Raw genomic sequence first — 25,939 nt, forward strand, 5'->3', positions numbered from 1 at the left:
TAGATCTGCCGTTCAGAATTTTCATAGGTGTCTTTTCTTGCCCTCGGTCGAATCGGGAATATTGGACTAACCTCTTCACGTTCTGGACCCCAATTCTCTCACTTACGGTTCGACTTCGAGGGGATTGACTTGAACCCGGGAAAGTTTCCACCCTGGATGCTACTCTGCATTTCCTATAGCCACATCTATAATGTTTGCTGACACCACGCTAAGAGTATAGTCTGTTGAACTTTTGATCATGATCGTATTTCATTATTCTCTATCATGACACTCGATGCCCTTACACAAGACATGGGTATATATATATGCATCACAGGGCAGCACTCGAAAACAAACGCAGATCTAGCTAACACGGGCAGTAGCACTCGGCCCAGAGCCAAAATATCAACACAGAAAAGGAGACAAAACAAGAGAAACTCAATCATCCTACAACTTCGCCTTCTCGTTGAAACGCGGCGCCTCGAGTGGGTCATAAGCACGGAGGGCAAGTGTATCTGACGGGGCCACGCCGGAGTGGCCGCCCAACAAGCCGCGGGTATCCAGCAGACTGGGATTGAGTTCCTCGATGCGAGTTGCGCCAATCAAGCGCATGTTCATCTCCATTTCATCCTTGAGTAGCTGCATGGCGCGGTTGACACCATCCAGCCCGTAGGACGACATTGCGTATAGGAACGGCCGGCCGATGCCGACGCCCTTGGCTCCCAGACACAGTGCCTTCAGGATATCTGTGGCTCGGCGCACGCCGCCGTCCACGTACACTTCGATACGCTTCTCCCACCCGCGCTCGCGGAGTGCTGGCATGACCTCGGCCAAGACTTCGATGCCCGAGCGCGCAGTCTCGAGCTGCCGTCCACCGTGGTTGGAAAGGACGACACCGTCAACGCCGGCTTCCACGGCGCGTAGTACGTCCTCGACGCACTGCACACCCTTCAGCACAATGGGCATATTCGTGATGGATCGGAACCAGGGAATGTCTTTCCAAGACAGGGCCGGGTCAATGAACGAGGAGATGGCGCGGGCTGCGCCCTGAGAGCGGTCGACTGAGTCGTCGTTAGACTGAACGTTTGAACCGGCGTCGGAGAACTTGGATCGCATGTCCTTTTCGCGGCGGCCGAGTTGAGGCGCATCGACGGTGATGAAGAGGCCCTTGCACCCGCGCTTCTCGGCATGTTCGACGATCTTGCGGGTGATCTCGCGATCCTTGTTCACGTACAACTGCAGCCACTGCACCTGGTCTCCCTGCTTGGCATCGACAATCTCATCGAACGAGCAGGAGGCGAGAGTCGGGATCATCTGTACCACGTCGTGCTGGTGCGCAGCTTTCGTGAGCACCACTTCGCCCTCGGGGTGGCCGAGCTTGCCCAGCGCGGTGGCGGTCACATAAAATGGAATCGAAACAGGGGTCCCGAGCATGGTGGTGGACATGTCGATATTCTCGACGTCGACCAGAATGCGGGGCCGGAACCAGATCTTGTGGAAGGCAGCGTGATTCTCACGCATGGTCTAGAGATGCCATGTGTTAGCGATTGACTCCTTGACTCGGTTCGTGAGAGCAGCTTAAAGGCAGTTCTTATGTCCACGCACAATTTCATCATCCGCGCCGCTAGAGTAGTAGGCCCAAGCAGTCTTCTTCATGACCTGCCGTGCGACTGCCTCAAAGTCCATTAGGTTGTAGCATGCGGCGAGCGGGGGCATGAGCTTAATGCGCTCCTGGCGGTCCGCCTCCTCGGGGTCGAATGCCTTCTCCTCCTGCTGCACGGTATTCATGTCTACTTCACCCAGGTGTTTGGACTTGTCGAGGAACTTGTCGAGAGTATCGGGCGGGTGGATCGGGTCGAATTCCTCGGTCGCATCCTTACCAGCGTACTTGAGGATGATTTTCTGACCACCGGGATGTTCTAGGGGCGTGGTTAATCGACAGAAACACACAAGCATAGAATTGAGGCTGATAAATCGTGTTACCTGGAAGAAACTCGGTCACATCATATGCCTTGCCGTGCACAATGACCCAGCAGGAGTCCTTGGAATTGTGCTCCGCGACGGCAGCACCCGTCAACTTCTGGCTCATGGTGTGTGTAGAGAGAGGGGTAAGACGCCGAAGAAGAGATTATTGCATGCAGAGTGATCTACAGTACAGTGCGAAATCGATGAAGGGCTTCACGAAGGAATGGAAATGGTAATTGCGAGGGAAAAAGTTGCTGCTCAAGTAACTCGGGCTAATGGAGTCCGGGGGAAAAGTTGCGGGGAGCCTCTCGGCCGACTCGGGTGTGTCGACTCGATATGATCGAGTATTCCCCCACCGGGAAGAGCAAGGGCCAGGGATTGGAGGCCGGGGTCAGCGCGGTTATTTCGATCGGTCTATATTCTCTTCTCCGTCAGAATAAGCGAAATGTATTCCAAAGACGCCCAAATGGTGCAATAAGGTGTCAAATAGTACAGACAATCCGGGGCTGTTGGACTCGAGAGCCCATGAGAATGAGAATGTGCCGCTCCTCACCGCCCGGGGACGCCTCGGCCCAAACCGGCCAGTCACGCGCCTCGCATTATTACGCGCTCGGCAACCCGGGGCTTCTTGTGCCGAGCTCTTTGGCAGCTTTCCCCGATGGTCGGTGACCGTCGTCGCCTGCTGCATATTCTCTTCACCATGGCTATCCCAAGTGTAAGAAGGCTGTCTGGATATCACAGCTGGCCCCGAACATTTCTCATGCCTGAATGCTTCTCGAGTCCTTCGCGAGCCCGTATCTCGAGTCATTGATCCCTCTCAGCGGATATAGTTGCGCATATCTTGCATTCAACACTTTGTGATTGTAGATTCCCATCTTGGTAGCGTAAATCGCGTGATGCCATATATCTTATAGCTCATCTTATGCCAAGTGTGAATTCCAGGTTGCCTTTATCCTCTAAGTTTGAGTCGTGCTTCTACTGGATGGAGCCAATTGTACAATTTGACTTGGTGCTTGGGCCTGATATCTGTGCAGAGAGAGTGGTAATCATCGCAGTTCTGTACAAAGGTGTGTAATTTCTTAACGCCCCTATGTAGAACATAGCCCCGCAGCTTATGCCTAGGTGTCCCTCACCGTGTGCCATACGAAGGATCTCGGGCTCGATAATAGCAGGAATACACAGCCAGTATTCCCCGCTTTGTTGGGTAGCGTACAGTAGTCCCTCGTCAAGCTCATTCAGCGGGGTAAGCTTGACTAGGTCAGGCTCGCACGCCACGCGCTCTAGGTCGTCGATAACCCTTGACCATCGTAGGTCGGTCTTATACCCGTCAAACGCGCGAGCTTTGAAATCGTCCTTCAGTGCGACTGCGGACGTGAGAAAGGGGTAAGCCTTATCGGGCAAGTCCCGTGTATCCGCATGAAGAGCGTCCAGATCTTCGTCGTCGCGGGGGACCGATTTTCCGATAGACGGCAGGCGAGAGAGTGCGGTCGGCGAAACAGTTCGTCTTACCAGAGCGGTAGAGAATAAGTAGACGAAACTGCTAGATATATTGCGAAGCCCTCACTAGACGCAGGTTCAGTCGGTCCAGGGAGGTAGAGGATAGGGAGGTAGCAAGATTAATAGTGGCGGTATGATCGGTATAGATAACCGGAAGCAGGCTTTCGGGTGCTGCTTCGATTATATGTCGCGTCTTGCGTATAGCCCAGACTAAGCACGACGCGGTTGACTAATAGTTCTTCTCGGCCGGTGTTAGGAGACGGCTAAGGAACATGACAGGCTCGACCGCTGTTGACGGAAAGGACGAATGGTATATAGAGGCAGACGTACTTAGCCATCGCCCCGACCTGCTTGAGGTGTATGCCTCGCGATAAATTCTCGTTTCAATGATGTTATGTATCCCTCCTATATTATTTCACCTCCTTGTTACCACGTGACAGTATCGTCATCAATAGCTTATCATTATTCGCTCATAGTAGATAGAACTTCACCTTTATATCTTCCCAGAACACAGCTTCTTATTACTACTCCTACTCGTAATAATTATTATCTCTGTTATATTTCTCTTACTTCACCCTTACTTCACTCTCACTTCACTCTCACTTCACCTTTATAATATCTTTTACTCCTTACTACACACCTTTCACCTGCTACCTCTACTATTTTAACTTATTACCCTTGACACATTTTATTCATCTATTATATACTCCTACCGCTGCCAGCATATAACTAAGAGCAATCTGTCGCCCACTACCCTCGCCCTCTTCTCTCACTTCCTACTAACACCTCACTCTCCCGAAAAGTCTAATAACTAATCCGAACTCTAACCTACAAGGAATAGTAAAGTCATTTCGCATCTACCTCCCTTCACATTACAGATTTAAATCATTGGTTTATCCTACAGACTCATACCCACATCGCTTATTATAGTTCAGTCAAGGATAAGAAAAATCCCCTTGAAGCCTGTATAGATAAAATGGTCAGGGAGGTGCTTTCGCTCCAATACGATAGTGAATAGAGAATAGCCGCTAACGAAGGCGGCTTCGGCTTTCTTGCGGAGATGCGTGCTATTAGTGAAAAGATCGAGAAGCTCAAATCTGATTATGGCAGCATGACCAACAAGATCGAGAAGCTTGAAGCTCATCGCCAGAGCCATCTCGATATCCGTCAAAGGGCAATCTCTAAATGGGTACGAGATGCGCTCAATAAAGATACAGAACGTCGGAAGCAGGAAATCAGCAGAATAGACAAGGATATCATCTACGGCGGCGATGTACGTTCGGATGCTATGGTCGTCACTGAACGCTACAAGAAAAGTAGCACCGAATGGGGATCATTTCACACTCTATATGGACTTAGCCCGGATAATATGAATAGTCTCGGTCTTACTCACATATTCCCCTAATTTTCTGTCAATCTTCAATCGCTGATATATTTTAGACCAACAAAAATGCTACAGGTCACTACAGGTCTTGGATAGAGCAGCTTCTATCCTACTCAGGAACGCTTGGACAAGCTTCCCTCATAAGACGATGGAGAAGAAACGCGACGACCTTGTCACTATGCTGCTGGAAGAGAGATATGAAGAGGCTGAGAAGATGAGCAGCATTTTTTTCTGTGGCGACGAGTCTGTAGCGGAAGAGGACTTTTACTCTTTGCCAAAAGATAGATATTACGTATTATTTATCCGATCAATCGCTTTCTAATCAAGCACAATTCAATGTACTTTTACCAGTGCTACCCTACGTCCAATCGACGCGGAGCGAGCCCGATTAGAACTTAATAATCGCTTTGAAAATAACACCACCAGTAGGCAGTATTAGTAGCAGATCTAGTTTTTTCGTCTCTATTAAACCATATATAACCTATCTCGATTGTTGGCGCACACTGTCTCGACACTCATGCTCGCATTACATTGGCACCAAATTATAAAGCGCCGAACATTCATCTTCAGCATCGGAAGAATCGCCATGGCTGTCGGGTTCTAACACGAGCCAGCAATATTCCGACCTCAACACCTATATTGAAGCTGCGAGGTCAAAGGCGTGGGGGGCGCATTTTCAAGGAGTGTTCGGAATGCGAAAAGACATGTTACTACTTCTTCGCGCCCATTCTATCGTTTCAAACTCCACTGAGTGAAACCCTGGGCGACAGGCCGATGTTCCGGGATAGGGGGAATCCATGATTTCTATAAAAGGAAGCAGAGGGGGAACACAGTGCACTGTGGCCTGAAATGTTAAGTGATCTTAAGCCGAAGCCTTCGGCGGGGGATCCAACAAGCATCCCGGCACTTCCAACACTCGCCATTTAGGACCAACCTCGCTTGCTACCCGCCCGGTCACGTATACCCGTTTCAACGCTAGATTTGTGTGGTATCCTGGGTAGACTCGGGACTCAGTGCCGTAACATGCTAGTCAGCGAGGCAGGAGGTGTTCAACACTCCCTGCCAGATAGTTTCTAAGTTAGACATCATCAGATTCAGCATCACGATCCATTGGATCCCACCTTTCCTAGCCTATACCGTATCCTAATATAGCGACACCATTTTCTCGACTAGCCCCTACTGCATTTATGGATACTTTACCGATACCGACAGAACTAAGCCGGCATTCGGACCGCCTTCCCAACCCGAACGCGCGGCTTTTGCGGCTCCACCAACTAACCAACTATCATGGTTGCCGGCGCCTACGATGCTGGCAGGTTCGGCTGAAATGATCCTTCAATACAGTTCGGCTCATCCTGATCGCTTTTAATCCTCTAGTTCACCATGGCCAACTGTATGACAAAGTCGAGGATGTGTCCTACTCTAGCGTGTCGCAGATAGGCGTGACCGCGGAAGTCACAAGCTTGAGCTTTAGTGAGTGGTATAGATAATAGTTTCCTAGGATAAAAGTGGATGGCTAGGTATTTCAACCATATGTTCTAAAATATAGGGCCACGAGTCCATGGATCAGGTATACGTGGTAGTACCCTTTAGCCTCCCATTTCTCTTTCATTGCTCACTAGTAGTCTCCTCGCTGAAACGTCTTGACTGGGAAAGCGTCAGAGTCTTGGCTGGGAAAAGCGCCAGACAACTGCTATCAACACTGGGTAATGTGAGAACAGGAATAGCTCATGTTTGTTCTCATAAAAAGAGAACTGCATCTGACGAGGATTGATTTCGGCTCCCGAGTCGGGGGAGGCAACCCATTACTGCTTGACTGACTGAGTCAACGAACAAAGCACTTTGTCATATTTTCGGTGCCCCTCTCGCCTCGCTGGAAGCTTCGCTTACCCCACCCCAGCGCGTATACTGGGTTAAATATAATTTTAGTAAGCAAATTTCCTTGGGGACTGGGACCTTCTGATCTATAAGCCCGATTGTCCGATTCTGGCTGATGACACCGAACCCAACGTGCCATGATATCTGCGCTGTTCACGAATCTCGGAGATCCGTGCTGCAATAATCAAAAGACTTGATCAAGTCTTGGTATAGACAATCTGCAGCACAGAATTATTTCCTAGACTATAAAGCGTTATGAAGTGCTTAGGTTGTCTCCAGTTTGTAAGAAGATTAATGGTCCCAACAATTCACAAGCCAAAATAATCAACTTATCTATAGATAGGATGAAACATGAAACTGGCTCTTCAATACATGGAAGAAAATCCAAACAACTCCTTTAAATAGAACCGTTAAACAATCATAGCCGCCAAAGCTCCTCTTGTTGTGGGCCGTGGTCTGTTATCGGCCTTATGCGGAAGCCTTTATCATTCAAAAAATATACCTTGAGTTTCAAAGATTCCAGGGAGACAGTTATGTATAAAATGGAAAATGTTCGCTTTCTAAGTGAGTGAGAAATATCCTTCAAGCACAACCATTCAAGAAATTTCCTCGAACAGAACTTGAAGGCCTTGCCTTATTCACTAACCAAAATGATCTCTTTTGGTCTCAAAGCCTTAGCCACGGCCCTCCTTTCGGTCAATCTCTTAACTCCTGTTGCAGGTTGCGCGGAAGCATGCGTTAAGATCACTGGTGATATCAAGTATAAGAGCGTAGATGGTGCATATGGGACGATGAAGGTAGTGGACACAGGTAACACAGTATGCAGCGGCAACATCGAAAAAGGCTCTAAATACCTTGGGCCGTCTAAAGAAAATGTCTATGCAGATGGTGAAGTTGTGAACCGCTATGGTAAGTTAATGTGATCTATGACTTTATGGCTTCTGCAGTCAGCTTGTATACTAACTCAGCGTCAGTCTGTGAACACAAGGGCACGACTTTGCATTATGATTGGACAGACAATAGGGGAAGCGGCGACTATATTGTGTATGATTCAGACGCTAAAATGAACAACCATACTTTGCCAGTAAACTACTGCAATGATGGTGGGAACTGGTAAGTTACTTGCAAATGAAGCATCAAACGAGATAGATTAAAGCTGACACTCTATAGCTATGCTTGGAATGTCACCGTTGTGTGCACTACGGAATCTAGTAAGCATAACGGCTGGGATTGCAATTCTTTTACCTGGACCGATTGCTAGAATTGGTTTGCAGCTCTACTACAGTAGGGTTTTGATGGGTATCTGTTTCAACTACAGTCAATGCTCGGTACCTTGACTTCATTTTGTATTTCAGTTTGGATGGATTGCTTTTTGTTGAGTTGCTATATGTGGATTGCTGTCTATGATGTTCTTTTCTATCGCTGCCAAATTCTTTTTTGAATTTTGTTCTACTTTTCTCACACGCGAGCAGTGTTTTCCCAAGGGGTATTCTTAATTAGGCTTAAAATATCTCTTATAAAATATTTACTCCTTTCTTTTATTTCTTCTTGAAATGTATGTAGACTAGGTACGTGTCTAGCCAGGTTGCTACGTAAAACTTTGGTAAGGGTTAAATGCAGAATAGCGGAGCATGCGCATGAATTGAGGTGGATAATGATTGGAGCTCTTTTGATAGTTTTGACGTGCACCGCTCTCTGCACATATGTCATAGGGTACGGGAGAGGGAGCGATTGCCCAGTTCTCCGGTTAAGTTTGAACTATAGGAGGAAACTAGAAACAACATGTCTGGCGTCCTAGCTCCTCATAGATCTCACAACTTATCGGGACTAAGTCTTTAAGAGCAGAGGCCACTATTCAAAGGCCCAGTATCAAGGTAATATAAGTAGTATAATAAGCTACCAAAGATAATTCATACCACAGGAAGCTTCCAGAAGAACTCAGTTATTTTTGCCTCAGATCAAGTGGGCTCACATGTAGTGTTACTGCACTGGTCTTATTCGACTCTCGAGACCAAAGGAATTTATTTTGCTCATCAACATACTAGAATGCGGCGATATCATTGAACACAGTGACAGGTTAAAAGATCAGTGTCCTTCATCTTAACATAGAAATGTGACATGTATCCTAAAGGAGACTATTAGTGCCTTAGATATATAATCAAATTCAGGGTTCCTCTCACCATTTTATCAATGCGGTAGGCTCGGAAGATGAGCTCAGGCTTTTTTTGTTTATCAAGACAGGTAAACCGGTCGCTGCTTGGATGGTTTGGATCTGCCCATCTATATATTCCCTCAACTTCTGCGTGCACCCCACGGATTCCCGGGCAATGCACAGAGGCCACAATAGAGAACGTGCCCATGTAGAGTTCTGCACGTGCGAGCACCTTTCTATTGCTTGACTATTTGATCTTAGAATATCCGGAATAGTGGCACATATGTCTACCACGGTCTGTCGAGACACGTGGCGGTGATTCGAGATCGAAAATTTTAAGGACTCCATGATATCTTGAGAGATATTCGGCCTTTGTTCCAGATAAAGATCCGTGGCAGACAGAATGAGATTCAAATTGAACAATCGTAGCATTCGCAAGATATTCCAAGTCTGGGCACACCGGAAATGAGTAAACTTATGAAACGGAATAGCGGTGTCAAGATCCTCAGTTCCGCGGGTCCATTCTTGACTCATGGTGGCTTCGAAGGCGAAGCTACCACCATAGGCATCTGGCATAGAGCTGAGTAAGGATTGTATCTTTGAATCTATACTCCATAACTTTGATAGGTAAAGGTAAGATATATCCTGCTCATTGATTCGTGAGTTGACATCTGCGACCTGCTCCACCACAGCCCAAAATTGCTCCTGGGGGCCTTGATTCAACCAGGATGCTGAATAAAGCGACCGCAGTTGTGGAGGAAATGGAACCTCTCGTTGTATGCAGTCGATTTGTACAAGAGAAGTTATGTGACTGAGGATATCCTGACCCGGGCGGCTGTTGAAAGTTTCTGGTGGTGTCTGAGATAAAATTGCAAAAGCCCCCTGAACATGGTTGGTCCAGGCCCCCTGGATCTCTCCGGCAGAATTTGCTGATATGACAGCGAACAAGGATAGTAACAAGACAGAGCTCAACGTCTCCAATGTTGTGGCCACTTGAGTGTCTTGTAAAGAGGCATTTGTTTGGGACAGAGCCTCGCCGTACGCCTGTCGAGCAAGCCGTAAAGCTTCTTTATTTCTTGTTTCGCTAGCCATATATGCCAAAGCTACAGCTTTAAAGCTTGACTCCAGCGATTGAGAGTGTGTTTGTTTGGAATAAATGACTGGGACATAATCGAAGTAAAGACCGCCGGCATATGCAGAGGTGAACATGTTGATAGCCTGCGACACAATGGGCTCGACCAGTCTTTGCATTTGGGGATTCACTACCAGAGATCTTTTTGATTTTAAACTCAGGGCCAATTTTTCCGAATTACAGGGCGGTGGTTTTGATTTTGGTGTGAGTGACTTCGCCTTACGGGTAACTGTGTCGGTCTCATCAAGAAACATAAGATCCAACTGACTCCGGTAACCATCGCATTTCGCTGTAACTTTCAAGCACTGAGTACAAGTGGGTCGTTTTTCATCACACTGGAGTTTTTTACTTGAGCTGTGAAAATAGTGGAATAATCAAGTTGTGGAATCACTTACCTTGATCCGTCGCTCACGGCATAACCTGCATGCAGTGGATGACTTCCCCCTGAAAACCATCGCTTAAGCCTGCAGCTAACGTTGAACTCGACCGCTCCTCTTGGTTGATACAATTTGATGTTTTCACTGTAATCCTCTGCTTCCTATGGGATCATCGAGGTGGGTGACAAGGGGAAAATATGGCTCCTGGTTACTATTGATGAAACAAGCTTGCCTGGGGGTGGGGGCCAGAAATTCCTTGCAGTTCAAGGATGCCTAAAATGAACAAGCAAAAGAAGCTTGGAACGTGAAATAGAGCTTTCCAAGATGCTTTTAATAGATCGCTTGATCCTTGGCATAGTTTGATCCCGTGCTTTTTGCTAAATTCTACTCCTTATTACATATTGCAACGGCGAAGGAACTCGTGGCCCACGTCACATACACTAAAAGTTGCAAATGAAGGCGGAACTAAGTGGTTCAGATATAGATGATTTTAATCACTGAAATTATTCACATTCAACGACTTCGAGTCGCTAGGCTCTCCTGGAGCCAGGCTCTCCAATCCTGGTCACTCAGGATTGACCTTACGCGAGCCTCGAGCCACTCCGTGTTACCCCAAAAGCCCCAGGATGCCTGGAATCTGCACCAGTCAACCAATGCAGTTTCCCAATCCCTTTTAAAGGCCTCCCATGGATATAGCCCTGGGTCTTTATTGTGGAGTAAACTCCTGCGATAGATTTCCAGCAGGTTCCTCTCACCGCCACACATCGGCAAGCGCTCGGGCAAAGGATCATCAGCATCCACGAGCATTTGCAAAGGAATTGAGCAGGTGAAGAGTTTCGCAAGGTCACAAACTCCCAGGCCGAGTCCAACATACTGGAAGTCAAAAAATGCAACCTTGTCTCCTTTGACTGTGGTGAAGAGATTCTCGGACTTGACATCGCCGTGGATGTATGATTCAATTGGCCTTCCACAAGGAATGAGTAGCAAGGCAGCCATCTCAGCAACAGACTGGGAGCAAGTGCCCACGGGCTTGCACATGGCTTCTGACCATTCAGAATCTATGTCTCGCGCAAGGGAAGAATACTCTTTCCGTCGTGTTGCGAGGTAGGTGTATCCTCCATTGAGCCATAGGGTATTCCCAATTACTTCGCCTATGTTCTGCCTTCTTTTGGCTTCTTCGAGTGGTGGCAAAACATATCGCGTAAGATTGTCGGGGAGCCATTCCCACGAGCGGCTATGAAACTTGGCCAGCCAGTCCAGCGCTCCATGTACTTGAGTACGGCTCAGTGCACTTCTTTTTCCGCCTGCTATAGGAAACCTGGGCCGGAGATCAACCATAATGGTCGCCATCAGACCGCGGAGTTCCTCCTCACCCTCCTTGCCCGCCATATCTCGTGTCGAAGCGAGGCATTGGGCAACGGCAAGATCATCTCCCAATAATGGCACCACATCTTTGTAAAAGCGCTGCTCTACTTCATAGCTGAGCATTTTCCGTAAGTGGCCCTCGTCCTCATGGCTGTTTTCTCTTGGGGGTGAAATGAGCTTCAAAATAAGAGGGTAGATGGTTCCAACGGCGCCTAGCTGCACCCCGCAAAGCTTGCTAAGCTTCTCTGCCGCTTCATCAGTGGTAGCTTGGACGATGATAGCACATATTTGTCCATAGCCAGCCCACAATGTTTGCAGAGTGGTGCAGGAGATGAGATCGAGTGAGTGCCAGGACAGCATAATGGTAGCGACCCGGGCGGGGTCATTAACAAGTGAGGGAGCCATGGTGGTGATGATCCTTCATTACGAGGCAATGTGATCCACACTTAGAATGTATTCTTTCCAATGTGACTTTATAGCCTGCTCGGGTATTCACAATATGCGACCGAGACAACATTTGTGGTGGATCTCAAAAGATCAACAATCACGTGATTTGTGACCGAACAGTGCATCGGATGAAGAGGGCGTTTGTCTCCATCATGCTGACGGAATTTTATTCCGAATATATCAAGATAAGGAAAAACTCCTCCATATCATAGGCTCTATAAAAGTTGGTTCTGTGACTGAACGGTTGGAAAACTAGAGGATTTTCTTTGTGCTCGCTAAAGAGCATCACAGTGGATATCGGAGAAGAGCAGATGGGGGAAGGTTTTGAGCCCGATGGCATCGATTCAGCGGCTACAGTCTCATTTCATCAACTGTGGCAGAGTCTGAAGACACGGAACTTATACAGCGGGATATGTGACATTGTGTATCGGTTGGGCTGGACGGGTCTGAGAATGCTAGCGCAAGTCTTCTGAATACCTCATACTCTCCAAAGGAGACGTGTATACTAAGATCAGTGTACGCAAATCCTCGTGACGAATAAGGCGCGAAAAATCACAAAATCATGATACAAAATATCTCCGTGAACGAAGGGGGCTGGCGCGATTGGGGTAATAGACAACATCCTTTCGAGAGCCTTGCGAAAAATGACTACTATTGGTCAACATGCTGCCCAACACCATACATCGGCGCCACCCTTTCAGCCAACCACAAGCTTCCTCAACCTTTGGGTTGGGTCTAACTGTTCATTTGCGCTCTTCATATCGTCATTTGCAGAAACTTTCCGGATAATTTCTGAGGATGCCAATGGTCTCCTTTTACCTAGCTGTAATCGATGAAGACCGGCTGAGGGAAGGATGGAGCGCTGGGGTATGTCAATCCTGAAAAGCCAAACTAACTCCGACCCCAGACCCGATTTTAGATTCGATTCGAAATCTTTAAAATACAATGATTCTTTAACCGCGAAAGGGGCAATTATGAGACGTCCCACAGCGGCAATCGACGCGGTCCGTCCTATTTTTAGGCTGGCACCGCAGTGTCCAAGCATACAAAATGACCAACCTGCCCGCTGACCAGTCTCAGGCTGCTACAGAAGTCAACTGTCAATAGTCCTACGTTGGTCATTTTTGTCGTCGCATTTTCTACGTGAACCTTTGAGAATGTCACCCAAGAGCCTGAGGCAGTCCTCATCGAAGGCGGGATCCTCGATGACAAAGGCGTGGCTAACGGTCGATATGTTCGACGATGATCCGAGTTGCGATTGCTTAATTCAAACTCGTTCAACTTTTGAAGGAAGGCTGAGCGACATTAAAGACCAAATTCATTATCAAGTACACAAATCTTCTATCACAAAAACCCAGCAACCGGAGAGCAAAAGTAAACCATCTGGCCCGCAACCATCATCATCTGCCGGATGGAGTATGTCTCTCCATTCAGTGACCGATTCTGTAGAAGTTGATTCTACAGCTGATACTTGGCGATGTATCATCGGCCCTGATACAAAAGACATCGAAATCCTATATAGCGTTCCCGGGAAGTGGGCGTGGTCGTCGGCGAGTCGCGTGAAGTCGAAGACCGTGAAAGATGAAGGCGGGGACAACTACTCTGTGACTCTAGCAGGGAAAAAACTTTCCTGCATATGGGACTCTCGCCGCGGCATTCTCGAGCTTTTGGATGGCGGCATGACAACAGCTAAGTACAAAACTTTTGAAGAAACCATCGAATCCGAAGAAATAGTACGCCCGGGTGGTACGCTCTCTGTTTCGACGCAGTATGATCGCTTCTTCCAACGGATCATCATTTTGATATGCCTTGGGTTTCACCGAAGAGCTTACCCTCCAATGTAAAAAGTGGGACAGAGCTCTGAATATTGACCTGAGACTATAAAATCCCAAGTTGCATGGTATCGCGCCCAAAGTCTCGTGAAGCTCAGGGCACAACTGAGTATGATACGGCTAGAGGCGGAAATGGATGGATTAAATGGGGGCTGCAAAAGCAAGGCTCTCTTCTATAATACTCGCATCCAATATGATGAAGATACTGTATCTATCTGGAACTTGGCATTTCAGTGCTTCCTATCGCCCGTAATCATTCCAATGGTCGAACATATCACCGGAGTCACTCTCGGTGTACTGCTTCCTCAACCCTGGACTAAGGTGTTATCTAGAACATACATGTCATATGCTAGAGATAGGTTGGCGAATATTGAAGGTTGTTGAATCTTGTTTCCTATCCATATTTTGGGGAGGTAGTCTCTGAGCATCTGATTTTTCCAACACTTCATTTTCGCCTTTCCCCTTCCAGCCCATATACCTACCGAAGAATTCACAAAACTTATTTGATATCCCATAATATAATCTCCTTGCTTCCGAGCGTGTGTTCCTTAAGGTTCTCTATCCGAAATCTTTCCCAATATCTTCATTTCTTCTGCTGCGTGGAAACTAAAAACGGTACATCATCGAGTCTTCAAATTCCTGAGTGGGGGTAAAAAAACGTAGCATACTGGGAAACCCCACTGTCAGGATTATAGATACTTTTCTGAGCATCTCTTCTCCCTCTCACTGGTCTAGGATTATAGCAGAGGGTAAATATTGAAGTCGTTCGGCAAACTGGACGAGATCAGCAATTTTACTGATGTAGATGTAGATGTAGAGGAGGGGAGGTCGGGAAACCTCACAGTGGGTTCTCTAGATCGTGCTCTGTAAAATACAGTCTGGTCAAATGGTATCTGAGCTCATGTTAGTTGGGCATGTATGGTAAGTTGATCCAAAAACCTCACCACAGGCCCAAAGTCGAGTTATCAGCGAAAGCGAAATGGACAAGAATATATATTTTCCGGCGTCTTGGAAGAGCAAATTTCATAATATAGGTGCATTACGCAGAGGAAGAAAAAAAAAATTGTTCTTGAAATATATTTAGTAATGAAGACCTGTATAGAGAAAATTTCAAGACCATGAACTCAGTTTTGGTTCGCTAGAAAATTTAAGATGTTGAGATGTTCGAGAAGGTAGTCCTTTCAGGCCGAGATCCCCGGCGGGCCGACACGCGGGGTGCGGATTATGTCAAACCACCGAGCCCACTGACAACTTCAGTCGACACCGACCCCGTTGCAAGTCGTTTCTACCACGAAGAACACACATAGGGTTGATTGTGGTAGTCTCGCATCGAGACCATTGTTTTTCAAGCCGGGACCACTGAACCAGATCTAACTTCCCGGCATGTAGTGTGATCTCTGGAGATCCCCACATAGTGAGCCAATGGCCCCTCAAGCGAAAACATGCGAGGTCAGCAAAAAGCGAGATCATCGAGGCACAGGACACTTGCTAACGACGATCAGGGATGCAAAGCTCGCCATTTGCGATGTAAGACATTATCCATGACATTTAATGCATTTTACCAACTGATTTGAACCGTGACAAGGCTCTCGAACGTCTCCGTGTGAGCACTGCTCTAAAGCAGGTATACCATGCCAGCGAACAGTTAATTACAAGTTCAAAGTTGACAAAAAGTATCGATTCCTTCAATTTTCTCAGCACAATACCTCCTTACTGAAGTGATATCTAGACCGAAATTCCCGAAGAACCAACGATGGGTCCAGGCAGAACATCGTGCGTGAATATGAGCTTTCCGCAATTTGGCTACTGGGCCGTCTAACTGACCCCTCGTTCTAGCTCCCACGCCAGCCAAGATCAATGAGTTGGATGTGATCCAGTGTGGTGGCCATTCCGATTCTTCACCGAATGGAGACACCGGGGGCTTCCAAATGGAGAGTTTGCTACCTGCCAGTCCGTCGTTCACGCCGGAAACTCCAGACTACAATATGAACGTGGCAAACATCAAGACCCCTGATTCCATTCCCGTAACTTTTCAGGAACCATCACGATTTCCCCTGCCCGAGAATGAATCTGCCTTAGTGAGGCATTTCATGCGAACTCTTGCTCCCTGGGTAGGAAAACTGGGCTAATTGCCCCTCCTGTAAAAAGCCTCTATGCCGTTGAGACTGACAAAATGATAGTTCGATTCCTGCAACCTCCATCGACATTTCACAAATGAAGTGTCAGCGCGCTTATCTAGCTCCACTGTGCTGCTTGAAGCTGTTCTAGCGATGGCAGCTCATCATCTCAGCGCAATAGGACAATTAGACTCTCTCGCCGCCGAAAAATACTACGAGACCGCGAAAAGGCATCTCCTGCCGTCACTTGGTACTATGCAGAGCTCACCCAATGCAGAAACACTTGCTGCAACGATAATTTTACGTCTGCGCACCGAGCTCGACAGTAATTCTTCCCCCAAGCGAAATCCATGCCCTATCACCAGCTCCGCAACTAACCATGGCCGCTGCACTAGCTCCCCTACGCCAGATCACCAACAAATCAACTCTCTTCGCAGAAGAGCCCCTTGTCGCCGAATATGCCCTGGCTGACATCTTTTTCCCAACCCCTCTAACGCCCTTCAACGTCGCACTCCTCTGGATTGGGCTCCGCCAAGAACTCCGCGTCGCTGTCCTGGGCCAGCGCATTGCCCGCTTCCCGACAGACTGCCTGCATGTTGACTGGCATATGCCACCCACCGATGACGGTGACTGGGCCAACCGCATGGTACTCAATCTTGTTGCGGTGCTGCAGTACTGCTACAACTCGCCGCGCGACGTCGAGCTGTACAAGCTGCTGACGGAGCGGTGCCAGATATGGCGCGAGTCAAATCCGCACTCGTTCACGCCCATGTTTCTCGAGCCTGCCGGTGGTACGAGTCGCTCCCGCGCTGCGAGTTCGTCAACGATGCAATTGGTATGTTGGCTGCCTTCCCCCCTCCTCCGGCCCAGCGCGATGGCCTGAAAACTGATATGCTCGGTGGCAGTGACGGGACTCCAGTATTGGAATCTGTGCAAGATTATCTTGGCACTGCACCATCCGACGACACTGCTGCGGCCGGGCGATGCAGCGGTGCGACGTGAAGTCGATGTAAGTGGGGGATTGTATAGATTTCGAATTTCCCCCCTCCTTCCCTCCCACCCTCCTACGGTGATGTGACTAACCGAAGTGGTACAAAGCAAATCATCAACCAGTCCATCCGAAAGCTGTGTGGAATCGGGCTATATAATTCGGACTGTGCGTGTGCGGTTGGGCTTGCTTGTGTCGGGATCCGGTTATGGGGACATCGGTTTGAGGATGCGGAGGACCAGAAGGCGCTGCAGAAGATCTTGCATATGGCGGAGGAGAAACATGGGTTGAAGACCTGAGCGTCGAGAGATGGCTTTGGGCGGGCGCGTAATGAAAGTTGTTTCGTGGAGTACGGGACAGCGAGATATTGGTATCTGGAAACTGGAAACGAGCATATATAGCAGCTCCGAATCACGAGCAGGGCTTGCATGTGAATTATACGTGTGTCATGGTCGCTGTTGCAAATTGAATGGTTTATAGTCTCAGTCGATTTCAAGAGCGTGGTTATAGTTATAAAATAAGACAGAAGACGCCGATCTACATGAGGAAACGAATTGTCAATTGAAGCTAGATTGATTGGTATGTACCAGACGAATACCAAGTGCTATGTACAGGTGGCTTCGGAGTAGAGGTGAGAAAAGGCGATAAAAGGAGACGCTATGCACGCTGCCGAGCAAGATATGGGTGGTGGAAAATAGCACGAGAACAACAAGCACGGAGGGGATGATTATACATTAACAGGAAATTGCGGGCAAGCCCCATGAGTGGCTCACAGCTCAATGACCTGCGGTGGGTTCGCAAGTCGACCGCTGCTGCGATACATACAGGCAGCATTCACCATCCAACCCCCGCCGCAGGCCTCGCCGCCCCAGACCTGTGACCAGACCACGCCCAGCATGCCGTAGAAGATAACGCGGGCCGCGTCGAGCCAGCTTGAGGGATCGAACAGATCTCGGAGGAACCCCGCCAAGGATACCAAACGACCGTGCTTGGCGCGCGGGCGGCGCGAGGCGCAGAGTCGCTCCCATGCGCGCTGAGCCTCGTCCCAGAAAATAGGTTCGCGGCCAGCAGAGTTGTGGATGTGACCGAAAACGTGCAGGGCGGGCCTGACGCGCCAGGCCTCGGCGAGGAGATTGGGGCAGCCGGTTGAGTAGATGGGGGACATGTCCAGGTGGGCTTCGGGCGGGGTGTGGGTGATGAGGATGTCGGTGTCAGGGGGCACGGTGCGCGACCAGGCATCGTGATGGGGAGGGTAGGTGAAAGCATGCTCGGGGCCGAAGGGCATGAGAGCGGGAATCTGGGGCGCTCCGTAGATGGTGAGAGATCGTGGGTGGGTGCTGGTAAGGGGAGTTGTCGGGGAGGCTGCGGGGGATCCGGGGAAAGAGAGAGTCACCGAGGAATGTTGCAAGTAGTGGATGTCACCCCAGTCGATGCGCGAGGCGGCGGTGATTTCGTCGAGGGAATGGATGGAGGCTGTTGAGGCGGAGACGGCGGCGAACGAGGATGAGGTGCCGTGGTCCTCGCGGTCTTCCTCACATCGCGAGCGCGCATCGAAATAGCTATCGTGATTCCCGCAAATCACGACCTTGTGTCGATGGGGTAGAGATCGTAGCCAGTCAACGGCACTTTGGATCTCGCGCACAGAGCCATCGTTAGCCAAGTCACCAGCATGGATCAGGAGATCTCCATCGGGAACATCGGGCCACTTGAGCGTGTGTGTGTCGGAGATACAGACGACGCGAATGGGACGGGCGTCGGGTGGAGGTAGTCGGGGAGATCCCCGCAGACGCAGCAGGAGCTGATGGAATGGATAGAGGAGGGCCACGAGGGGCGAGGCAATCAGATAGTCTGGAACCGGCCGGTGGTGGTATGGATTGGCCATGGCGAAAGGTGTGGGATGGGAGAATGTGAAAGAGCGAGAGCATTTAGCTTGGTGAAGGTTGGTTGAAAAGCGGAGCTGGAAGATTGCGAGGACTCGAACGACCAGTGACATCACGCGAAAGGCCCCGTGCAGCGGATCTCCGCGATCGTGTCGACCCAGTGGTTTCAAGGAATCCATTTGGCACCACGGATGACAGCCGCCGAACAAGCAGACCGGCTGCTTTTACTCGACATTATAAGCCATGATTACAGTCCCTCATCTGTTCGGTTAAGATATTGGTTGATTTGGGGGAGTCACTTTCTCTGTCTCGAGGTTTCAGGTTGTTCGAGATTGGCATGGTATCTATAGCGCCCTGTTGTATATTGATCGGCCGGCCACTCCGTACTCCGTGTTGTCGGAGGAAGTATAATCAGTAAGTTTTATATCCTCGGGGCGATCACGCTCTTCTGCCATCCCGCTATCATCTGGTCTGTGGTGGAGCGTTCTATAGTTGTTGGTTCTGAATCTATAGCCCGGAATGATATAGTCCTCATAGTTGGTCTGCCCCGGACACCCTCTTATGCATCCTGGCTTTGGATTTAAGTCCTTGCCTCACTCCTATGGAGACTTGGAAGATGACCTGACTCGCACTGGACTCAGCTGCAGCGTCTCATTCTGTGAAGGTACCCAGATGGGCCCTTCATGAATCCCCATCCTCGCATTCCGATGCATGTAGCATTCGCGGCATAGTCCGCCCAACAAACACCAGAAGAGTTTCTCATGGCACGACTCGTGCTACTAGCAGTCATATCCCTTATTCCTAGGACAACTGCGTCTCTTGAAGATCGGTTGCCTTTATTGGCCCCTTCGCCCCTTAGCCCATTGGCCCGTGAGACTGCCGAACTGCCGGCATCCAAGCCCCGTCAAAGAGCATCACCAGCCACCGGGTCGATGACGAGATGAGATCGATGCGCATCGCGTTTGCCCGACGTGTCCGCCCGACGGACCATCGGCCAGCAGGTTGAAGATGTTCCGTTGGTGTTGGGTCCTCTGAGTCTCCGCTAGACTGACAACGCAGAATCCGAATGATCGTTGCGATAGCCCATAGTCCATAGTCCTGATCGAGTCATCGTCTCCGTGTTTTGCCACATCCGTCGTGGCTGCTTGCGGCCTCCCCACCGGCTTAACCAACACGCCCCATTGACCTCCCCCCCAAGTACTGAGTACTCGGGCTACCATCACTGCTACTTACATTACCATGTACTCCGTCCGCGTCGTGTCGCCGTGACTTGTGACTGCGACAGGCTCATCACCATCACTCCAGCCACAACATCGACTTTTCTTCCTTTCACATCTCCCCCACTCCCCTCTTCCCCCTTCTTTTCTTTTTCCTCCCAGACGATTCTTTATTTTATTTTTTTTTTATTTTTCGATCCCTTTCTCTCTTCCTCTCGTGAACACGTCCTGACCGGCTCTCCCGAGCACTCGAAAAAAAAACGAGGTGTGGCTCGCGCGCACCGCCCTTGATTTCCCGCAACCAACCACCTCGCATCTACTGCCCCGCCTCTCAGCTGTGGTCCCCTCCCCTCAACACCCTTGAACTCTCCACATCATGGAGGGCGTTGATCTTACCAAGGCCGTGTTGAACAAGGGTAAACAGATGGCGAGCGTCGCTGCCTCCGCCGCCAATGGCAACGGCGGTAAGAAGAGGAGAAAGGGGACCGACCTCAAACCTATCGTCACGAATGATGCAAGTCAAGCCGCATCGGGCCATCCACTGGAATCGTATGTGCGATCGTCTGTTTTCTTCTCGTTCAGCCTCAAAACCTCTCGAGCTTTCTCTCCCGCCCTCCTGCTTCCATCCGGGCTTTTGACCGGGCTTGCGAACGGGGCGCGCGGGATCATCGCGGCCTGATCGTCCATTATAGCTAACACCTCATGAAATCTAGGACGGGCGCCACGCCTCATGCTAACCCGAAAGGCACGGGAGCCACATCGCGCTCGCCATCCCTCTCGTCGGGCGACGAGCTCGAAACCGCCGCGGAGGAAGAGGATTCGGAGGACTATTGTAAAGGCGGATACCATCCCGTCCACCCCGGCGAAACGTACAATGGCGGTCGCTACGTTGTGGTGCGCAAGCTCGGATGGGGCCATTTCTCGACCGTCTGGTTGTCCCGCGATACCAAGACCAACAAACACGTCGCGCTGAAGGTCGTGCGCTCCGCTGCCCACTACACCGAAACCGCTATCGATGAGATCAAACTACTCAACCGCATCGTCCAAGCGAAGCCCTCCCATCCGGGTCGCAAACATGTTGTCAGTCTGCTGGACTCGTTCGAGCACAAAGGCCCCAACGGTGTCCATGTTTGCATGGTCTTTGAAGTGCTGGGCGAGAATCTGCTGGGTCTGATCAAGAAATGGAATCACCGAGGGATTCCATCCATGTTGGTCAAACAGATCACCAAACAAGTGCTGCTGGGCCTGGATTATCTCCACCGGGAGTGTGGCATCATTCATACTGATCTGAAGCCGGAAAACGTGTTGATCGATGTCGGTGATGTTGAGCAGATCGTGAAGGCGCATGTCCAGGAGGAGGAGAAGAAAGAAAACAAAGAGGATAACCGCAACGGCCGGCGGCGACGCCGTACTTTGATTACAGGCAGCCAGCCGCTCCCCAGTCCAATGAACAGCAGCTTTGGCAGCTTCGACTTCAAGCATAGCTCCAGCAACTCACACAGCAGCCTGAGTCAGATGGTGAATGAGGTGGTGAAAGAGGAGGGTGAGTCTGGATTCGAAACCATATGTGTGACATATCTGGTTCTCGTACTGACGATTTTGCCAGGAGCCCCGGGCGATGTTCCCTCTATGAAGGAGGCGTTGGGTATCAAGGATGAGGATGAGAAGCAGAAGGCAAGAGAGAAGACAACGTATGCAAACCCCTTCCAGAAGCAATTGGATGGTTTTCTTTTCTGGTTTTGTGTTTGTCTTTCGCCATCGCACTAACACATTTCGAACATGCAGTGATCTCCTGGAGAGAGAGGTGTCCGGTATTTCTCTCGACAAGAGCTCTTCAACCCACTCCCTCGACCAGAAGGCTAATGCCAACTCGGTCGACAACAACCCTTTTGCTGGTCTTATTTCAGTCAAGATTGCCGATCTAGGTAATGCTTGCTGGGTTGGCCATCATTTCACCAACGATATCCAGACCAGGCAATACCGGTCGCCGGAGGTTATCTTAGGTTCTAAATGGGGTGCCAGTACAGACGTTTGGAGCATGGCATGCATGGTTCGTAACATTCATTCTACCTTTGTATATCTCAACCTTGTTCTTTTGATCTAACATGCCTAGGTTTTCGAATTGATTACCGGAGATTACCTATTCGACCCCCAGTCCGGCACCAAATACGGCAAAGACGACGATCACATTGCCCAGATCATTGAACTTCTGGGCCCCTTCCCCAAATCACTGTGTCTCTCTGGTAAATGGTCCCAGGAGATTTTCAACCGCAAGGGCGACCTGCGAAATATCCACCGCTTGCGCCACTGGGCCTTGCCTGATGTCCTACGAGAGAAGTATCATTTCACAGTGGAAGAAAGTATGCGAATCAGCGAGTTCTTATTACCGATGCTTGACCTGCACCCTGAGAAGCGTGCCAATGCTGGAGGTATGGTTGCGTCCGAATGGTTACAGGATACACCGGGCATGCAGGGAATCGATCTGGGCATCACGCCAGGAACACGGGGCGAAGGGATTGACGGTTGGGCGGCGGAAGTCAAGCGTCGATAGGGTTGATGCTATGATGAACGGGGGTTGTTGTATTCCAGCGTTGTCTTCCTTTACCCCTACCCTTCTCTCTCTCTCCACCTACATCCTCCATCTCTATACTCTGGTATCCTCACCGCAGATGGACCTTCCTCCTCCCACCTGGCTGTCGGAGTTGTTTACCCATCCACCTATTCCATTGGTCCATCTTTCTCCCCGATATGGTTCTCCCTGATATGGTGATGACGTGCGAGATTCCTTTTCTAACGATCTTTTCTTTCATTTTCTACTCTGGGATTGATCACCGGTTGGACTGCGCTTTGATTTTCCATCCCCTCTTGCCTCCTCTTGTCTTCCCATCCTGCTGGGTCATCTGGTTAGGATATGGAGAGCAAAGGCCATACTGCATCCGCGTTATGATGTCTGTCTTTCCTCCATGTCCATCCCTGACTTTTCTGCTTCCCTCCATCGAACCCTTGGCCTCCCCCCTTCCGCGCTACCCCTTCTACGCCCATAGAGTCTCATGTTTTCAGTTTCAGTTGTCTCCTGTCGCTCTATATTTTCCATGTGGTGCAATCGAATCCGGGACGAGACGTACAGGCCCTCTGTTTTACAAGCTCCATCCCCCCAATCAATCTAGGCTAGCGCGTCCCTTTACTCGCCAACCCCCTCCCCCTAGAAACTCTTCCTCTTTCCAAGAATGGATCCAATCACTGGAAGACGAGACGATCATGACCCGCGTTGCGCAGAACGGGATATCCTTCCGTGATTATTGCTGTTAGAAAACGAAGAGTGTATGAACTGAGCGATTGCGTTTATTTTCTTCGGTGCGAGTTCTTTTTGTTAAATGAAAATGCCTTATTGTCCTTCACTTGGTATTTATTGGAGATAGCCTGTCCATTTGCCCGTTCGTAATGGTAAGGAGAGCTATCATCAATGAGCTTCGAATCAATTAACGTATGTTTATACATAATTTGAGGATCACACTCTTCTAGAAAGGATTGGTCGGATCCTTCGACTTTTGAATCGAAGGTCCGTCTTTGAACTTGTTTTTATCTTCTATTGGCAAGGCTATTAGCGTGCCATACTCTTTCTTCTAGACGGGAATACAGGATTCGTCTTAAAAACAGTGTTGAAATACGTTCAAGCTGTGGCGTACTAATCATTTTCCGTGTTGAAGATAATATTTGATTAATTTAAAATCAAAAATGAATCTACTCATTTCATGCCCTCGTCACAAAATAGAGGGCCACTGCCCGTCTGGCTATTCATCCTCATCTGCACCAGCGTCTTCCTCGCTAGGAAGTTGTTTTGGAAACCACCCATAACGGGAGAAGTCGATGTACATCTCGCCCATGCTGTCAGTGGTGACCTCTACCCCTTCCTCGCGAAGAGCCTCTGCCTGTCTTTCTGCACTCCCCGGGCCACTGAGTCAGGCGAATTAGCAATGATCATCGGTGGAAAAACTAGCGATAACTCGTATTTTCTCGACACAGATAGAATGAAAGGCGAGTGAGTTAAAAAGACGCACCGGTGGGAGATCATGCCCTTTGAGTTGATCACACGCTGCCACGGAACTGTTGCCGAGTTGAAGTGCAGACCAGAATCGGCGTCAGGGAGTGATTTGAGGCAGACACCCACTTGTCGAGGACGTTGGGCTAGGTGTTCCAGAACTTAGATTGTCTACTGCCAAAATCCTGGGGTAGCATACGTTCACCGAGCAGTAGGGCAATATGCCCATAGGACGTGACCTTGCCGGGTGGAATCTCCTGGATGGCGGAATAAACAGCATTTGCCCACCACTCAGCTTCTTCAGATCGAGGCATAATAGCCGCGTGTTGACCTCTTCTTTCAGCCTCCCGTGCGCAGCCGAAGCAAGTGAATTAAGGGCTTCAGAGTCCAGATACATTGGAGCGTCAAACAAGGGACTAGACTAGATACAGTTCGGGAAAATATTCCTCCGGTTATCGATAAGTGCGACGCAAATCACGGCGAAGCTCCAGCCAACAGAACCACCCTCCCCTCTCAGACACTCACACCAGCGCACATCATGCCCGGCTCACTGGCAGATTACCTCGCCAAGAACTACCTCAATGCAGATCCGTCCACGGAGCGGCCGAAAAAGAAGCGCAAGAAGACCAAAACCACTGACACCGCTGGCTCTGGCCTAATCATCACCGACGACGACCCGTCCGATCTCCGAAACACAACTACTACCACTGGCCAAGATGACGATGACTCCCCTTTCATCGACACCTCTGCGGTGAGCACCGAGTTCCGCCGTGCCAAGAAATCCTCTTGGAAAACAGTCGGCGGCCCCGACCCAACTGCTACACAAACCGACCAAGAAGCCGCAGACGCGATCCTAGCTGCCGCTGCCGCTGAGCGCAGTGCTCGCCAAGCAGATGAGGATGAAGACGGGCCGACAATCGAAGGCGAGACACAAGACGATGGACCCCGTATGGAGAGCGGTGCCCTAGCTGGTCTCCAGACGGCTGCGCAAACAGCGGCGATGGTCAAAGCGCAAGAGCGACGGCGCAAAGCCGAAGAAGCCGCCTACCGTGACCCTTTGGCGACAGCAGGCCAGTCCCAAGAAACAATCTACCGAGACGCATCCGGTCGGATCATCAACGTGGCGATGAAGCGTGCGGAGGCTCGACGCGCCGAAGAAGTAGCGCGCGAGAAAGAGGAGCGAGCGCGGGAGGCGCTGATGGGCGACGTGCAGCTGGCTGCGCGTCAGACCCGCAAACAGGAGTTGGCGGAGGTGCGGGCGATGCCGGTTGCACGGGGCATTGAAGACGAGTCGTTGAACGAGGAGCTGCGTGGGCGGGAACGTTGGAATGACCCTGCGGCGCAGTTTCTCACGGAGAAGAAGGGGCCCAAGGCGAGCGTGACGGGGCGGCCGTTATATACGGGAGCATTCCAGCCGAATCGGTATGGGATTCGACCAGGGCATCGGTGGGATGGGGTGGATCGGGCTAATGGGTTTGAGAAGGACTGGTTTGCGGCACGGAATAAGAAGAGCCGGTTCGAGGCGTTGGATTATCAGTGGCAGATGGATGAATAGTGAACTTGGATGGGCTACTATCGTGTGTTGTTGTTTAATATGGAGTCGAGTAGATCCGGAGACTGAAGTATACAAAAAGATCGGGGTGCTGGCGCCCTACAATCTCTCTCTGTCTGATGTTTCTCTAGTGTCCTC

The 25,939-nt window shown here is 49.9% G+C and overlaps 11 protein-coding genes across 11 annotated transcripts; 5 read left to right on the forward strand and 6 right to left on the reverse strand.

Annotated features, from left to right (window-relative positions):
• Nucleotides 1-426: 426 nt before the first annotated feature.
• Nucleotides 427-2,068, reverse strand: N7462_001280 (L-lactate dehydrogenase (cytochrome); the record flags this gene model as incomplete). Its single annotated transcript, XM_057073006.1, has 3 exons — nt 427-1,503; nt 1,585-1,898; nt 1,963-2,068. 3 exons carry the CDS (start codon nt 2,066-2,068, stop codon nt 427-429), a joined length of 1,497 nt encoding a protein of 498 aa, XP_056936647.1.
• An 851-nt stretch (nt 2,069-2,919) lies between these two features.
• On the reverse strand, nt 2,920-3,779 carry N7462_001281 (uncharacterized protein; the record flags this gene model as incomplete). The annotated part of the gene is made up of 2 exons (XM_057073007.1): nt 2,920-3,481; nt 3,772-3,779. 2 exons carry the CDS (start codon nt 3,777-3,779, stop codon nt 2,920-2,922), a joined length of 570 nt encoding a protein of 189 aa, XP_056936648.1.
• A 722-nt stretch (nt 3,780-4,501) lies between these two features.
• On the forward strand, nt 4,502-5,147 carry N7462_001282 (uncharacterized protein; the record flags this gene model as incomplete). The annotated part of the gene is made up of 2 exons (XM_057073008.1): nt 4,502-4,823; nt 4,882-5,147. The coding sequence occupies 2 exons, from the start codon at nt 4,502-4,504 to the stop codon at nt 5,145-5,147; spliced, it is 588 nt and encodes a 195-aa protein (XP_056936649.1).
• A 2,206-nt stretch (nt 5,148-7,353) lies between these two features.
• On the forward strand, nt 7,354-7,991 carry N7462_001283 (uncharacterized protein; the record flags this gene model as incomplete). The annotated part of the gene is made up of 4 exons (XM_057073009.1): nt 7,354-7,612; nt 7,678-7,816; nt 7,874-7,914; nt 7,978-7,991. The coding sequence occupies 4 exons, from the start codon at nt 7,354-7,356 to the stop codon at nt 7,989-7,991; spliced, it is 453 nt and encodes a 150-aa protein (XP_056936650.1).
• An 888-nt stretch (nt 7,992-8,879) lies between these two features.
• Nucleotides 8,880-10,106, reverse strand: N7462_001284 (uncharacterized protein; the record flags this gene model as incomplete). The annotated part of the gene is made up of 1 exon (XM_057073010.1): nt 8,880-10,106. One exon carries the CDS (start codon nt 10,104-10,106, stop codon nt 8,880-8,882), a length of 1,227 nt encoding a protein of 408 aa, XP_056936651.1.
• A 771-nt stretch (nt 10,107-10,877) lies between these two features.
• On the reverse strand, nt 10,878-12,134 carry N7462_001285 (uncharacterized protein; the record flags this gene model as incomplete). Its single annotated transcript, XM_057073011.1, has 1 exon — nt 10,878-12,134. One exon carries the CDS (start codon nt 12,132-12,134, stop codon nt 10,878-10,880), a length of 1,257 nt encoding a protein of 418 aa, XP_056936652.1.
• A 3,316-nt stretch (nt 12,135-15,450) lies between these two features.
• On the forward strand, nt 15,451-17,412 carry N7462_001286 (uncharacterized protein; the record flags this gene model as incomplete). Its single annotated transcript, XM_057073012.1, has 9 exons — nt 15,451-15,457; nt 15,511-15,535; nt 15,594-15,611; nt 15,738-15,781; nt 15,845-16,119; nt 16,189-16,450; nt 16,521-16,960; nt 17,045-17,134; nt 17,224-17,412. The coding sequence occupies 9 exons, from the start codon at nt 15,451-15,453 to the stop codon at nt 17,410-17,412; spliced, it is 1,350 nt and encodes a 449-aa protein (XP_056936653.1).
• Nucleotides 17,413-17,882: 470 nt separating this feature from the next.
• N7462_001287 (metallophosphatase domain-containing protein) lies at nt 17,883-18,995 on the reverse strand (the record flags this gene model as incomplete). The annotated part of the gene is made up of 1 exon (XM_057073013.1): nt 17,883-18,995. One exon carries the CDS (start codon nt 18,993-18,995, stop codon nt 17,883-17,885), a length of 1,113 nt encoding a protein of 370 aa, XP_056936654.1.
• Nucleotides 18,996-20,586: 1,591 nt separating this feature from the next.
• On the forward strand, nt 20,587-22,761 carry N7462_001288 (serine/threonine-protein kinase; the record flags this gene model as incomplete). Its single annotated transcript, XM_057073014.1, has 5 exons — nt 20,587-20,759; nt 20,924-21,753; nt 21,817-21,901; nt 21,996-22,260; nt 22,324-22,761. The coding sequence occupies 5 exons, from the start codon at nt 20,587-20,589 to the stop codon at nt 22,759-22,761; spliced, it is 1,791 nt and encodes a 596-aa protein (XP_056936655.1).
• Nucleotides 22,762-24,001: 1,240 nt separating this feature from the next.
• Nucleotides 24,002-24,563, reverse strand: N7462_001289 (MGMT family protein; the record flags this gene model as incomplete). Its single annotated transcript, XM_057073015.1, has 3 exons — nt 24,002-24,164; nt 24,269-24,395; nt 24,449-24,563. 3 exons carry the CDS (start codon nt 24,561-24,563, stop codon nt 24,002-24,004), a joined length of 405 nt encoding a protein of 134 aa, XP_056936656.1.
• Nucleotides 24,564-24,787: 224 nt separating this feature from the next.
• Nucleotides 24,788-25,804, forward strand: cwc26 (putative cell cycle control protein (Cwf26); the record flags this gene model as incomplete). The annotated part of the gene is made up of 1 exon (XM_057073016.1): nt 24,788-25,804. One exon carries the CDS (start codon nt 24,788-24,790, stop codon nt 25,802-25,804), a length of 1,017 nt encoding a protein of 338 aa, XP_056936657.1.
• Between the last annotated feature and the right edge of the window lie 135 nt (nt 25,805-25,939).

The sequence above is a fragment of the Penicillium macrosclerotiorum genome (assembly GCF_028827735.1).
Source record: "Penicillium macrosclerotiorum strain IBT 26536 chromosome Unknown utg000002l_segment0_segment0, whole genome shotgun sequence".
Classification (NCBI taxonomy): domain Eukaryota; kingdom Fungi; phylum Ascomycota; class Eurotiomycetes; order Eurotiales; family Aspergillaceae; genus Penicillium; species Penicillium macrosclerotiorum.